This window comes from Perna viridis, chromosome 4, assembly GCF_037379345.1.
Source record: "Perna viridis isolate PV_CMFRI_1.1 ecotype Kerala chromosome 4, ASM3737934v1, whole genome shotgun sequence".
Classification (NCBI taxonomy): domain Eukaryota; kingdom Metazoa; phylum Mollusca; class Bivalvia; order Mytilida; family Mytilidae; genus Perna; species Perna viridis.
In genome coordinates, this window is record NC_142448.1 from 32,020,906 (window position 1) to 32,035,077 (window position 14,172).

The following is a 14,172-nucleotide window of genomic DNA, read 5'->3' on the forward strand; positions in this document are numbered from 1 at the left end:
AAAATCAGAAGTATACATTTAAAAAAATTGTAACAGTAATATCCTGATTCGAAATAGTGGAAATCCGTTAAAACGACGGAAGAAAATCATCCCTGAAATATAATAAAAATATAAAAAAATAAAATGGAATTTACCCTGCAACTGCCCGATTGACATACAGCATTGGTCATCTTATCAAGCTCAAAAAGATTGATTGATTGATTGATAGTGGTTTACATTGTATGGCAAATGCTTATTCCATGTTTTCTGGATAAGAAGATTTTGACCAATTGAACAGACCTAGCTTGGAACTACAGTCAAACCAGTCCTACCATTACCTTCCAAAGGAGAGAAAAATCATGGTCACTTAAAACGGTAGTCTTTATATATTGGTTAATTTTACATTGAATGCATTAACATGAGAACATTTTAATAATAGTCTTTTAAGATTGATAGTCACTAAGACAGTTTTGACTGAAGACAAAACATGCGGAGCTAGATATTTTTAATGTACCCAGGAAGGCATGTCAACCCAACTCAGACACATTATTCAAACCATGAACTAACCAGTTATCATTCTATCTTCTATATGTTGGGTGTGGTTGGCAGAGAAGCAGTGACTATCAAATTGTAATGTGTTTGGTATGAATCAGCCGAGGATTAAACCCATACTAAAACACAGGATTAAGAGACTACTGGGGTGGTCACCTACATTAAACAGAATAATATAGAAGATAAACAATCCCTAGTACAACACTTACTTTCCAAGATTCGAGAAGAAAAAGTCAGGATTACATGAATGTTCTCTTTTCATTAGACTAGCCATTGAGCAGGTAGTATCTAAAGATCTTTTCAACACAGCTTGTAACAGCCCATGTGGGGCTATCTCAATCACAATTGCATTTGTAGGAATGTGTTTCAAAGCTTCTTGAAATAGAACTGGACTGACAAGATTGTTGACAAGGTAATCAGCTGAAGCAGTTTTAGCAAGCTCTGTATCCCATTTGGACTCTGGTATAGATGAACTTATCCATTTGCTAGTTCTTGGTTTGGGTTTAAGAATCTGAAAGGAAAGTTTCTTCAACTAGAATACAACTGAGCATAGTTTCAAAATGGATACAACCAAAAGATTCATTCATGCATAAATACATATCACTGTCAAGTGTGATTCTGTCCACATCAATAATTTTTTTTTAAAAAAGAAAGTTCAAAAGTGCAATGTCCTGGACATTTTCAAATCAATGGTACACTTGAGAAAAACCTTATTATCTCAATACATTGTCAATGAAAATTTAAAAAAATCCAAGAATCAATTACATAGATTTCAGAGGTTATAGGTCGGAAATTGAGATTAGACCACCTCTAACTGGAACCCCTGTTTCTTATCTCTTGATATTTACTTTATTCATTTCTTCTCTAAGCCTTGGTGCAACAGTCTGCATGGCACTAGAATGAAAAGCTACTCCTGCACTGTTCACTTCCCTGGCAAAGATCTGTTTGTCCTTAAGTATTTTTACAAACTCAGCCACTTTATCAACTGGTCCTGATACTGTGACAGTACCCTTAGCATTGTGACATGCTGGAACAACACCTTCTGGACATTTCAGTTTGGCATCTTCCCAGGTCATTCCTAAAATAGAAAAGTTTTTTTTCTGTATCAATAGGAAGTTACAAAGGATTACCATAATCATTTTAAATCCTCACAAGTAAAATAATTTAGAGTTTATCATATCTGCATCCCCTGATGATGTGAAAGAAAATAAAAAATTTGATCTGGACAACATAAAAAGAACAGCAAATGTGTGCAAAACAGTCATCTTAATGATGAATACATGATAATATGTTCCTACATACAGGAAAAAGTCTAAGCAAGCCCAACCCCCAAAGCTGGATACATGAAAAGTGAATTAAATGTTTGAAAGTATGCAACTTGGTTGACAATTCTATAAATGTGAAAACAAAAAGGTGTAGCAACAAATGATTAACACAATTAATGCTGGTAACCAACTAATACAAAATGACAATTGCCATATTCCTGACCTTTGGTACTGACCTTTGATATGGTGAGGTTCAATCAAATATTTGTCAAAAAAGGAACAAAATTCTACTTATGCATGTGGAATAATTTAAAAAGTGAGTAAAATACAAATAAAGTTTGTGCTCACAAAATACTCCTGAAGTGTCACATGCATAAAAAACCATGAAAGTCTGTAACTTGTAAAAAATATGTCAGTTTGAAACTGCCATACACATACAAAACAGACTAAATTTAAACAAAATCTGAATTTCAACACTGAAAAGTGTTCCTATAGTGTCACATACAAAATGGAAGACTTGCATGGCAGTGGCCAGCAGACAAATTATTTTACTACAATAATTCTTTCTCACAATGAATAATTAATCTAATTTTAAATGATTTAAGAGTTTAGATTTTGGATGACTTAATATATTAGACAAAACATTTACATTGTCAAATTCATCTCCAAATTTGTATAAAAGGGAAGAAGACTTTTGTCAATTTTATGATGAAGTCAAACACACTGTCATGCTGGGCATATACTTAAACTTTCTACATAGTGAAAAATGGTAAGCCTCACAAAATATGAAGTTGAGATCAGAACTGATTACATCATATGCCCATCTATATAAAGAAATGTACAAAATTTATATTCAATCCATCCATAGGGAGTTGAGATAATTTCAAACAAAATTTGGATGAACGTAATGACAGACATGATAAATGGACAAGGTGATTCCAATATATCACAACCATTTTTACATGTTAGTTATCAGAGAGGTAAAACAATTGCTTATGCTAGAAGAACAATTCCATTACTCGGAATCTCACCATTTTCATTCTATAAAATCTTACCTACAGCTGCCATCCCTCCCGGTGGAAGTTTCGCCTCCTCTATGCAGCGCCCTCTCCAGTAGGCAGCCAGTACAGTCTCCTCAGCCGTCTGACAACCATCAGCATAACCACAACCCAATTCTCCAACAGAATGACCAACAATACCATCAGGCTTTAGATTCATACTGGACAACATGTCAGTTAAAGCTACCTATGATCAATTAAAATCATACAGTTGTATGTGTTGTCAAGCTAGGTATACCCCCACTTGTAAAAAAAGTTTATATCAGATGGCAATCAAATCACTTACAACTTTTATCCAATTGTGTAAAGCCACATATCAAATTTGAAATCAATCCATTCATTGGGATTTTAAATTATGTAATGAAATTTAGACAGACATACAAGGTGATTCCAACATACCACACACTTGGTGAGTTGGGGTGCAATTTGTATAAACATGGTTTATATTACGGTTTGACCAATTTTTGCCATAGATTCAAATATCCTATATTTTATTACAAGGTCAGCAATAAACATCTTTCTTTTTCGAATTTTAAAAAAACATATCAAGACAACTAAAAGACTGCCATATAGACATTAGTTTTTTTTTTTATAAATTAAAAACCATAGGCTAACATTCTTAATTGTGATATGTCATTAAATAACAATACAGATGAGAAAGATAACACTTTCTGTAACTCTTTACTTCAATGACTCCTTTTGCCCATTTCAACACAAAATTTCTACAAAAATGTTGTTTTTAATGTGTTAAAATGCCTAACTGATTTCACAACATGACTTGAACGAGTTATCTCAAAAGAAAACCAACTGATATTTTTACAGTTAGTACATTAGCCAATCAAATTTATTACTCTCAGCACCTGACGATCTGCACAATTTGACACATAGGTTCGTTTACACAAATATATCAATTTGATCAGTGGAATTTGTTGGCATGTCGATACATCTGTTCATGAAATAGGTTTCAGCATGCTTCATCATAATATAAGCGCGGGTAAAAAAAAGATTTACATGGTAATTGAAAATATCTGATGTCCGGTTTAGTTAGAGCTGTATTATCAATGAAATAAAGGTAAAGGGACACCACCGGGAACAATAGTAAAATACTGAGCCACTGACCGAGCAGAATAGCCTTAGGACTTAAGATATATACTACTTATACAGTACTGCAATGTTATCACAGGATGTTGCCTGTAACATAACACTATATTTATGAACTCTCATGTTGCAAAGCGAATCACGTCCATTTTCAACCCCTCATATGAAGTTGATTTTTTTTTTTAGATTGTTATAATTTTTAAGTTACATGTTAAATGACCCATGCTTAACATTGAAAAATCAAATACAAAGCAATCACTTCAGTTATAACGATCATTCAATAAAACTGAATCATTTAAAAACACTAAATATATTCATTTATGTTTTAGGTATTTCCGTAATTATTTAAAACAAACATCACAACTAACTTTCCAGTTCACAGACCTGGAATACATTTTTCAGAAATTTTTATATAGTGACTGTTGACCTGTAGTAGTTAATTTTACAGGCCCACTTCCATTTTGACAAGCCTTGGGCTTTGGACTACATTGCATTACGGTGAAGACTGTTAAAATAACAAACCTGTATTGCAGCAATGGCAACAAATGAATTTGTCACTTTATCAAACACACAGTTGTCACCCTCCATAATCATGTCATACAGTTGTAAACCATGTGGACGAAGGGCTCTATCACATTTCATTATAGAAGTCCGGAACCTATCTACTTGCATCATCTGACGACCCATCTTGGGCCATTGGGTACCCATTCCAGAAAAAACAAACCAGATTGGTCTTTTCCCTTCCAACTCTGTTTTCTGTTAAATAAAACATAGTCATAGGCAAATAGAATCCTTGTCTGTGAGCAAATGACTATCTCACTTCTGAAATTGAGACCTTTAAATTAAAAAAAATTTAGGCTATGCCCAGAAACTTCAATGTTAAAATCATGCGCTTGTAGAAATGTGATAGTCAACTGCTTGGAAAGTTAGATTCAGTTTCTCTTGCTCTAAAAATATTGTCTTTAAGGCTGTAATAACATTTTATAACAATAATGACCCTCAATGCATGACGTAAAAGAACATGTCATATATTAAAGAAGGAAATCAGTTTTTGTGTACATATAAAGAATGGAGTAAGGCAAAATTTCTTTCATTAAAACTTGTTTCATTTTACTTTTTATTACATTTTTAAAGTCTTAATACATAGAGCAGCCAATTAAAGAAAAATACTTATGTTACCTAAGGTGCAATAGAAAATTGTGTAAGCAAAACTTTCTCAATAAATTCTATGAAGTACCATTTCAAACATTGTGCTGCGAAAATCACAAGTGCTTGGTAGAAATTTGAGGTAATATTTTCGTAAAATGTCTTTTTGGACAACTTAATATAAAAATATATTTTTAACTTAGTTCAAATTGAGAATATTCTATTATCAGTTTTCAGATACAATACATTTTGAGAATACTTTTCACTGTCCAAGGTTCAAAATCATTATTCTTACCTGAATTTCCTCTACATGTCCATGGCTATTGACCACAACATAGCCTCTGTAAGGCAGCTGTTTATTCAGGGGTCCACAAGTCTCATTCAATAGGAAATGCAGATATGAATCTCTTGGATGTGACTTCATCAATTGAAATATAGACTCTAAACCTTCTTTTGTTCTCGCCGAGTAAATACACAGCCTTCTCTTTTCATTGGCAAAATGATATTTGTTGGTTTTATCAGAGAATGACTTCAGAATGGTGTGGACATTTGCACTTCCAAGTCCAAAAGAGTTTACACTGCAATATTCTCCATTCAATCTGGTCTTTTCAGTAACAACTTTAAGCTGTCCAGCTGGAATCTGAGGTGCATCATAATGAAGGGTGGGTGGTATCACTCCCTCTTCCATGGCAATAATAATTTTAGAAACACTGGCTAAGCCTGAAGCTGATTCGGTATGACCTATATTAGACTTGACAGAGCCTACAAGTAACTGTTTCTTCCTGTTTCTACAAATTACATTTGAGATAGCGTTCATTTCTAAGGCATCTGATAATTTATTGCAACTACTACTGGTTTCCACATAAGCTATGTGAGAAGGATCAATTCTAGCTTCCCCATACATCTCCTGTAAAAACTTCATCTCTTCTTCAAATGATGGATAACACATGTCTACAATATCACATACATGCTAATTACTGTGAAAGTACTTTTATTCATGGATACCAATTTTTTGTGGATTAAGGAAGCAACACATGATCGTGGATTCTTGAATTCATAGTTTTGAAGGGAAATTTCCTTTTTGTTGGGAACCAAATTTCTTGGTTTAGCCTATCCATGAGACCATGAAAATTGATACCCCACGAACAATAGTACTCTCACAGTATATAAAAGAAGCCATATTTGATTTGAATGCACAGTGGAACCTGTCAAACCAAAACACTATTCAGATAAAAGAACTTCAGTAGATGTCTTAATTGGACAGGTTTAATGTTTTCTTTTTTAATAAGGCCAAGAAGTCAGGAATCAGATCCTGTAAAAGGTGAGAAATTGGAGGACTGTAATACAATAAAAATGCATATAAAAAAATCTCTGAACAACATATTATAAAGTCCTTTCATATTAGTTTAAATATATTTTGACCCTTGGTTCTTAACCAAACCAAAATTAAAAGATCAAAAGGGGTCTGGCTTAAAAATAGTTCACTGTATAAGAGTTAAAGTAGCTAACAAAATAAAATCTTACTATTATTTCCAGTAGTAAATGTAGCAGATTTGGAATGAATCACTGTGCAATAGACCCTCTTAGCCATAGCCTTTCTCTGTAAATACATAGCAACAACACCTTCACTTCTTCCCAGACCTTCTGAAAAAGAGAATTATAACGGTTGTTTTTCTATTGATTTTGAAAAAAAAAAAAAAAAAAGAAAAGAAAAGAAAACCACTCCTTTCCCACACCTCAAAATGACGGAAATCATGTTTAGCCCTTAAAGTTTTGATTGAACATATATTATTTTCATTAACATACATCTACATATTACATTGAACCTCTCTTTAATAATCTATTGTGCGGTAAACGAGGCATTACACTTTGTCCATATAGTAGCTAGAAGTTTGATAATATTGCTTCATGAGCATCTGCCAATAATTTTCAGATTCCTAAATGTATGTCTATGTATGATAGATAGTCACCTTTCTTTAAAATTTGATCAAATTCCTTATCTAAAAATCTAAATTGCTGTACAGGATTATCATACTTTTAACACCACTATAATCATCTATAGATTCCTATCTTTTCCAAACTAACCTCCTTCCACATCGAAACATTTACATCTGCCATCAGCTGACAACAAGTTCATTTCCCCCAGCTGAACTGAGGCTGATGGCTTGAGACACAGATTACATCCCACAACAATAGCTGTGTCACAGTCTCCTTGTCGTATACATGTTACTGCTCTGTCTAACGCTAGCAGACCAGAGGCACATCCGTTTCGTAGTCCATAACTTGGTCCTGTACGTTAAAAGAAATTATTTGTATTTATTTAACAAACTCTTAATACCTCAAATTCACTCTACAAAATCAAAACCGATACTGATTTTATTATCATAAAATAAAAGAGCTTTTATTTGTGGGTATCAAAACTATGGTTTTCTTCAATCTTGAATTGATAAATGTCATTTGCAGATCTATTTTCAAAACAAAACGATTATCAGTATTTTCTTAAAATAGAATTTTAAATGTGACTTGACCAGCCTAAACAAACCACTAAATAGAATATCCAATGAACAAAAAATACTTCTTTTACAGTAAAAGCAATACAAGAAACCTTAAATCAAATCTCAAGTCTATTACTTGCAACTATTTATTTCCTGCTATTAGCACTTACTTGTAGCATTAAGATTTGATAACAGAAGAGAATATATATTTCTTTAATGCAAAAGAATTCCTACATTTCAAAATCAGAAAAATGTATGAAGACAAAAATTCCTAAAAATATAAATGTCAAATACTTAGTAATTAATGTATACAGGTATTTTAACATTATTGTCAATGTCTTAAATTTGAAAAGACTTCCTTGAGTGAATATCAACCAATACATAAAAAAAACATCATATGCAATGTGTAGATGAACAAACAAACTGAGGATGATTCTTGTCAGAGAGCTAATGCATGGGGAGAGCTAAAAGACTTTTTCTTAATTGAAAAATGATATTAACAAAGAATAAGTTATCAAATTTACATTCTTAAACATAGCACAACAAAAACATGTCCTTTTTTCCACTGTTGGGAAACCTAAGAAATCAATAAGATGAATCTAAATATGGTTCCGCACTTAATAACTGTGAAACATTACATTTCAATATAACAATTAACATAGGAGGACACATTGTAAAGCTTTATATACCTCTAAAATCAAATGAGAACGAGATTCTATTGGCAAACATGCTGGTCGTACAACCAAGAGGTGAATACCCAGTCACATGACTACTCTGTGACGACAGAGCTTCCCAGGCTTCCGACACACCACATCCTACATACACAGCTGTGTTAGAGCCTCTGATTGTCTGTGGGGAAATACCTGTGTATAGAAGATCATTGCTTGTGAAAGAAATTTATACTGCATTCTGCCTATTTGTGCAAGTAAAACATATTGACTGTTTATTCATAAGGCTTTAATATGCAAATGTCATATCATTACTTTAAGCCAAGCCCACTACTTGAATGTTTACACGTCTGACCACCATTGATTGTGATTGAATATACAATGTGACAAACTTAATAAAACCAGCCAAGCGTTGAAGCTAGAACACAATGGGACAATATTTTAAGTCTAAAGCAAAATAATGTTGTTACTACATGTATTTGTTAACCACAGTAAATATCCTTGTTGCAAAATGAGTCAGTTATTTGTAAATGGGTAGCACAATTTGTCCAATTATTCAAGCTATATCTGCTGGATAAGAACTTTTTTACTGCAAACATTCTATTTGTGAAACCAAAATGCACTGACAGTATATTTATTTATGATATACAGTCCCTGCTTACTTTCTTACCCATCCAAATTACAAATTCTTTATTGACATAAACCCATAATGCAATACATGATAATGGTCCAATGGCATTGATAATACAAACGAACATATCTGTATACTAACATTTTGAAGCATGTAACATATATAGTGTGATAATAATACAGTTCTACATTATATCATATCATTTCTTATATCAAGGCAATCTGTTATATAAAAAGATGCATAAAGGTTACAGACCACCAATTCAACCAATGAGCATTTGGAACGTACGCAAAAATAGTCCTACGCAGAAATTACCCCTGTTCCTCATAGTGCTGTGAAAAAAGTTCTCATCTTATTTAAAAAATTTAAACAGTTTCTGAAAGGAAAAACATTTCTGTACATTTTATAGGTGCATTTTGCTTCTTGTGATGTGAAGCCTAATCTCCATAATGATTTTTAAATATACCCCTATCTTGTGAAAACACTGGGATTTCCCATGCTATTTATAGACCCTTCACTTCCGGTGACCAGTACTGCACTGCAAGTCTGCTAACCCCACATGCCATTCTGAGGATTGTGAGCCGACATACGTAGAATCATGCTGATATATAGTCCTCTGCAGGTTAAAGTTAAGGTAAAGTCCAGAGAAGCCATTGAATATTGTAAAATTAGCATAGAAGCCCATGGGAAGTGGAATTAGTGGTTTTTAGCCTAAACTACCTGTTTATTGTAATGTCACTTTCAGGGGCCACTAATGCAAAGCCACAAGTTTTACCCCTATTCTAAGCCTCATCCATTCATTGTTTTTATATCAAGTCAATATACTGTTATAACTTATATCCACTACATGTATATAATATATATAGATTGTAGTAGACTTATCCAGTGAATAACTTTTGTCAAGGTGTCTTCTGAACAACCAGGTCAATATTTTACCTGATTACCAACTGATTCTTCTATTTTAGAATTTTGTAAAATCTACTGAGTTTTTCCCAGAAATTTGGATTCAAATAAAATGCGAAATTGCTTGAAGTATGAATTAGTAGATCAAACGATACTTTATGTGAAATAGAATTTTTGTTTATTTAGGTATGATTGTACGAGGTTGTCTAACAAAGCAGAAATTGGTAAAATTGGAAATGAATAAACAGCAAAAAGAAAGAATCATGACGGTAAAATCCAGATTTCAAATATCGGAATTCCGAAAAAGCAGCAAAAATTCATCTCTGGTTTATTATATGCCGAGCGAGGATTGTTTTAACAAAGTGTAAAACAGCTATTCTAGAACATTTTGTCAATACTGTTAACTTTCTGAAATAACTAAAAAGAAAATACTGTAAAATATGAGTAGCATATAACACAGAACAAACCTCTGACTATTGTACTAAATATCTTCATGAGATTTCATTTTCGCCAGAAGAATATCTATTTGAAATGCTGGGAGCACAAAAAAAAAAACAGACAAGACTTACAGTACCTGAATCTAACAAAGCTTCATTAGTTAACTCTAACATCATTCTGAGCTGAGGATCCATATTATTGGCAAGTTTAGGAGGAACACCAAAAAATGCTGTATCAAATTTGCTGATGTCATCTATCAATCCTGCATTGGGAGGTAAACCATGTGATCCTGAATAAAACATTAAGTAACACTTTTTCAATCATCTTTAAGGATAGAGTTTTGAACTACATGATGAAAAATACTGAAACTAGAATAATGTGAAGGAATTAAGTTCATTCTTTGAAAAAGCATGCCTTGCCCATTTAGGTTGATACTGAACAACAAAAACAATCTTTCACTGCTATGTGTTTAATTGCAACTATATGTAAAGCTCCTAGGGAATGTCACTTATCCCAAATTTCCAAACTGATTTGAAAAGGAAATGTAAAGTTTCTCCTTCAAACACTGTTGATTGTGTAAGGCAACCATATGCAGACAAGTTCTTTAGATACTTAAACAGATAGGAAACAAGTCCTAATCATAGGGTTAACCTCTTATATGGAGTACTACCCCTAATGTGGTGTTTTTTTACCCATCATCAAACTAATAAGGAGTAGTACCCTAAATTGGCAGTTAAATCTAATTTCAGGACTTGTTCCCAACCTGTTAAAGCATTCCCTCCTACCTGGCTCCCAGCGTTTATTTTCTGTGACAAGGTTATCACCTTTCATCAAATGTTTTTTGAATTCCTCCATGTTTTCTGACTGAGGAAGTCTGCAGGAAATGCCACTGACAACAACATAATCCATGGATCCATCAGGTCGATTTCCTTGGTTGGTTAATGGAGAAAATACTTCTTCTATTCCAAAAGGCATAATGCTGTCCAGATAAAACAATAATTTATCAAAATGGACATATGGATACACTATCAATGATCTTGGCTAACAGATTATCACCTAAATGGTTAGGTGTATTATTATTTTTACATGTAAACAAGAGATGAAAAGTAATGCATTAAGTACTTCTCTGTCTAAGAATCAGGCAAAATGTGTATAAGGTGTAGTACATGAAGAAAAAATACACAGACATTTTATTGCATTTATTTATACCTCATAACCTTAAGAAATTTCTGTCAAAGTGTTTGAAAAGTTGCCTTTTAAAAGACATTGAGAGGTTAAATTTAGTTGAAATGCACTATGGAAAAATGGTGGGGAAATTTTCTCAAACTTTCCTTAGATAAGCAGTCAAAAAGTATCTACATCACCGATGCTTTAGGATAAATTTAAATAGTTGTTCAGCTGTTTTCTAGATGTGTTAAATGTATTTGAGGCAAAAAAGACCAAATTGAGAAATATGATGCGCCACCCATTGCCTGATTCTTACACAGAATGGTACTTAAAAATCATTCATCGCATAATAAATTCCGAAGCAGATTCTGTCTGTTGCTGACTTATCACTGAGCAGGATAGAGTGGCAGAGGTATAATTTTATGAGGCAAATCATGCTTTTCAGTAACAGTAGCAACATTTCATCTGCCAGTAGAGGATCTAAAGAGCCTGTTCTATATGGCTGTTACTAAAATAATGATGGCCAAGTTTACTTTCTCGTACAAGACCTTGAAGAACATGGCCGTCAAGAATCCAGTGTACTAGCAAAAGATAGACAGCTATTGTGGTAAGTGTAAATCTCTATTATAGAAAATTCATATACTTAACAAAAAACATCATGTTAAAAAGTAGTCACACCATGTACATAAGACAATGTTTTTTTTTTTATTTATAGACCTGGCATCAAGATTCCCTTGGATTGTCTTTCAAGGACAGAGATTCACTTGTAGAGGAGTTCCTTCATTACCAGTTGACTCACATAGAGGAATTACCACCATGTGAAGGTATTGACAATTTCTTGGAGGCAAATGAGTGACATGAAAGAATAATCAAGGAAACTAAGATTCCAACGGAAATCAAAAGAATGTAATCCAGGGACAAAGACCAGACATGGAAAACTAACACAACAAAGAACATAGAATAACCAAAATAATATATACAAAGTAACAAAATTAAAAGAACAACAAAAAGACATTTTCAAAGACAAACAAAGATTTGGTCTCTTCTCCAAATTGGCCAAAGATTGTTTTGTCATTCCTGTTAGCATTGCTGATCCTGAAAGAATTTTCTCAAAGGTGATAAAGGTATATTATGTAGATATACAGACTGAAATGAGACCAGACTTAAACAATGACTCTTCGTGTGCATTAATGATCAGCCACACAAAATCAAGATGCTGATTGTTTTGAATTTTAACCCACTACAGAATTTGCTTTGGCCTAAAAAATTTTTTTCTGTGTTTCCAGTAACCCAACCAATTCTAATTTTTTGTAGTGTCAAGAAAAAACAAAAAACAAAAATAAGGATTTTTCAGCATTTCTGTCATAGATTTTTTTTTACAAGAATCACCTTGCTTTCTGATGAGGAGGTTCAAAATTCATAAAAAAAATGATACAATATGGCCGTGGCTACAACAATTTCAGTTTTCAGCTGTGTCATGAAAGAGGCAGCAAACCCAGTAGTTTGGTTTCGATGTCCTGTAAATCTACAATTAAAAAAAATGAAAAAGAGAAAAAGAAAAAATCCCTACCGGCCAACCCGAATTTAGAAGATGTTACCATACCAAAGACACAGAATTTGTTTAGCCCTTTAGTCAGCTAAACAGTCTGTTCCGGCTTACAGTGCAGCTTCCGCTGTTTTTGAACATAATGCAATGTTATGAAAATATTGTTTAACTATAAACAAACATACATATATTAAAAAATATGCATCCATTCAATATTTGTTATTAAAAAAGGCTGTGTAAAAATCTCTCTCTTAGGAAAAGACTGAAAGAGGGAGAACTGCCTCTTTAGAGATCCTAGAGGTTAGCAGGTATGTTATAAGATTTCTTAAGGTAATAAAATCAAAAATTGCCAAAAAAACTACCTCAAACGGGCAAAAACTCCAAAATGGGCCATCAGATTTTCACAAAAATTTGGCTACAGATAGATCTCATCATGCTAAATACTTGTACTGCATGTCAGAGTTTTACTTACACTAATGGTTTTTGAGGTATACATATACATGGTATGTGCAAAACTGCAGTCTGACCCGTTTTTTTCTAACAACGGCCATGTTTTTAGACGAATAAAAAATTGGAACATAAACTTTGTGCAGGACACTCTACGGATAATTTCATTTAATATTGTCCTGAAGTTTCAGAGCTGACAGAGGAAAAGTAAGCTAGTTTATACCTTTATCCGTATAAACCTATCTAACTTCCAAGTCTCTAATCTTCAGACCGGAAAATTAAAGCACGAAGTTTGTAAAACATGTTAAAGACAATGCAAAGTGAAGGCAATACAGCTTACATAACCTATGGTCAGGTGAGCTAAAAAAGGCATTATGCTAAGGCATTATTGATGAATAATTAAATTGTAATTTCTTAGCGAAATATTCTGTACAATAATGTGAAAAATGTATATATTGAAAGTTGAAACTTAAAAAAAGTCAATTGATAATGGGCCAATTTTCAGAACACTAACAGTATCTAACAACTATTTAGAGTTTTCCTGTCATCTGTCCTTCAATTAGGCAAAAGTTGTTAGTTATCTCAGCGCTGTTCAGCTTCTTGAAAATTACTTCGTGCTCAAATTTCGCGGGAATAAAACAAAATCAGAAATGATGACGGGACACTATCCGGAAAATTGAACACGCTATTATGCAAAAAAAACAAAAAGAAAAAGCAATTGTTCATGAGAAAACATAGACTGATAAGAACCACACGAAAATAAAGAACTTTAACTGTTC

The 14,172-nt window shown here is 33.1% G+C and overlaps 1 protein-coding gene across 1 annotated transcript in view; it reads right to left on the bottom strand.

Annotated features, from left to right (window-relative positions):
• LOC148619769 (fatty acid synthase-like) overlaps positions 1–14,075 on the bottom strand; it is a 45,572-nt gene extending 31,497 nt beyond the window's left edge. Inside the window, exons 1-11 of the mRNA XM_088580009.1 lie at positions 13,908–14,075; positions 11,019–11,212; positions 10,370–10,522; positions 8,283–8,456; positions 7,184–7,387; positions 6,623–6,742; positions 5,394–6,049; positions 4,475–4,708; positions 2,852–3,041; positions 1,380–1,609; positions 741–1,042 (exon numbers count right to left, since the gene is read on the bottom strand). Of these exons, the coding sequence (XP_088436135.1) occupies positions 741–1,042; positions 1,380–1,609; positions 2,852–3,041; positions 4,475–4,708; positions 5,394–6,049; positions 6,623–6,742; positions 7,184–7,387; positions 8,283–8,456; positions 10,370–10,522; positions 11,019–11,208 (2,453 nt within the window). The 5' untranslated portion in view covers positions 11,209–11,212; positions 13,908–14,075. The remainder of the gene's footprint in view (positions 1–740; positions 1,043–1,379; positions 1,610–2,851; positions 3,042–4,474; positions 4,709–5,393; positions 6,050–6,622; positions 6,743–7,183; positions 7,388–8,282; positions 8,457–10,369; positions 10,523–11,018; positions 11,213–13,907) is intronic.
• Between the last annotated feature and the right edge of the window lie 97 nt (positions 14,076–14,172).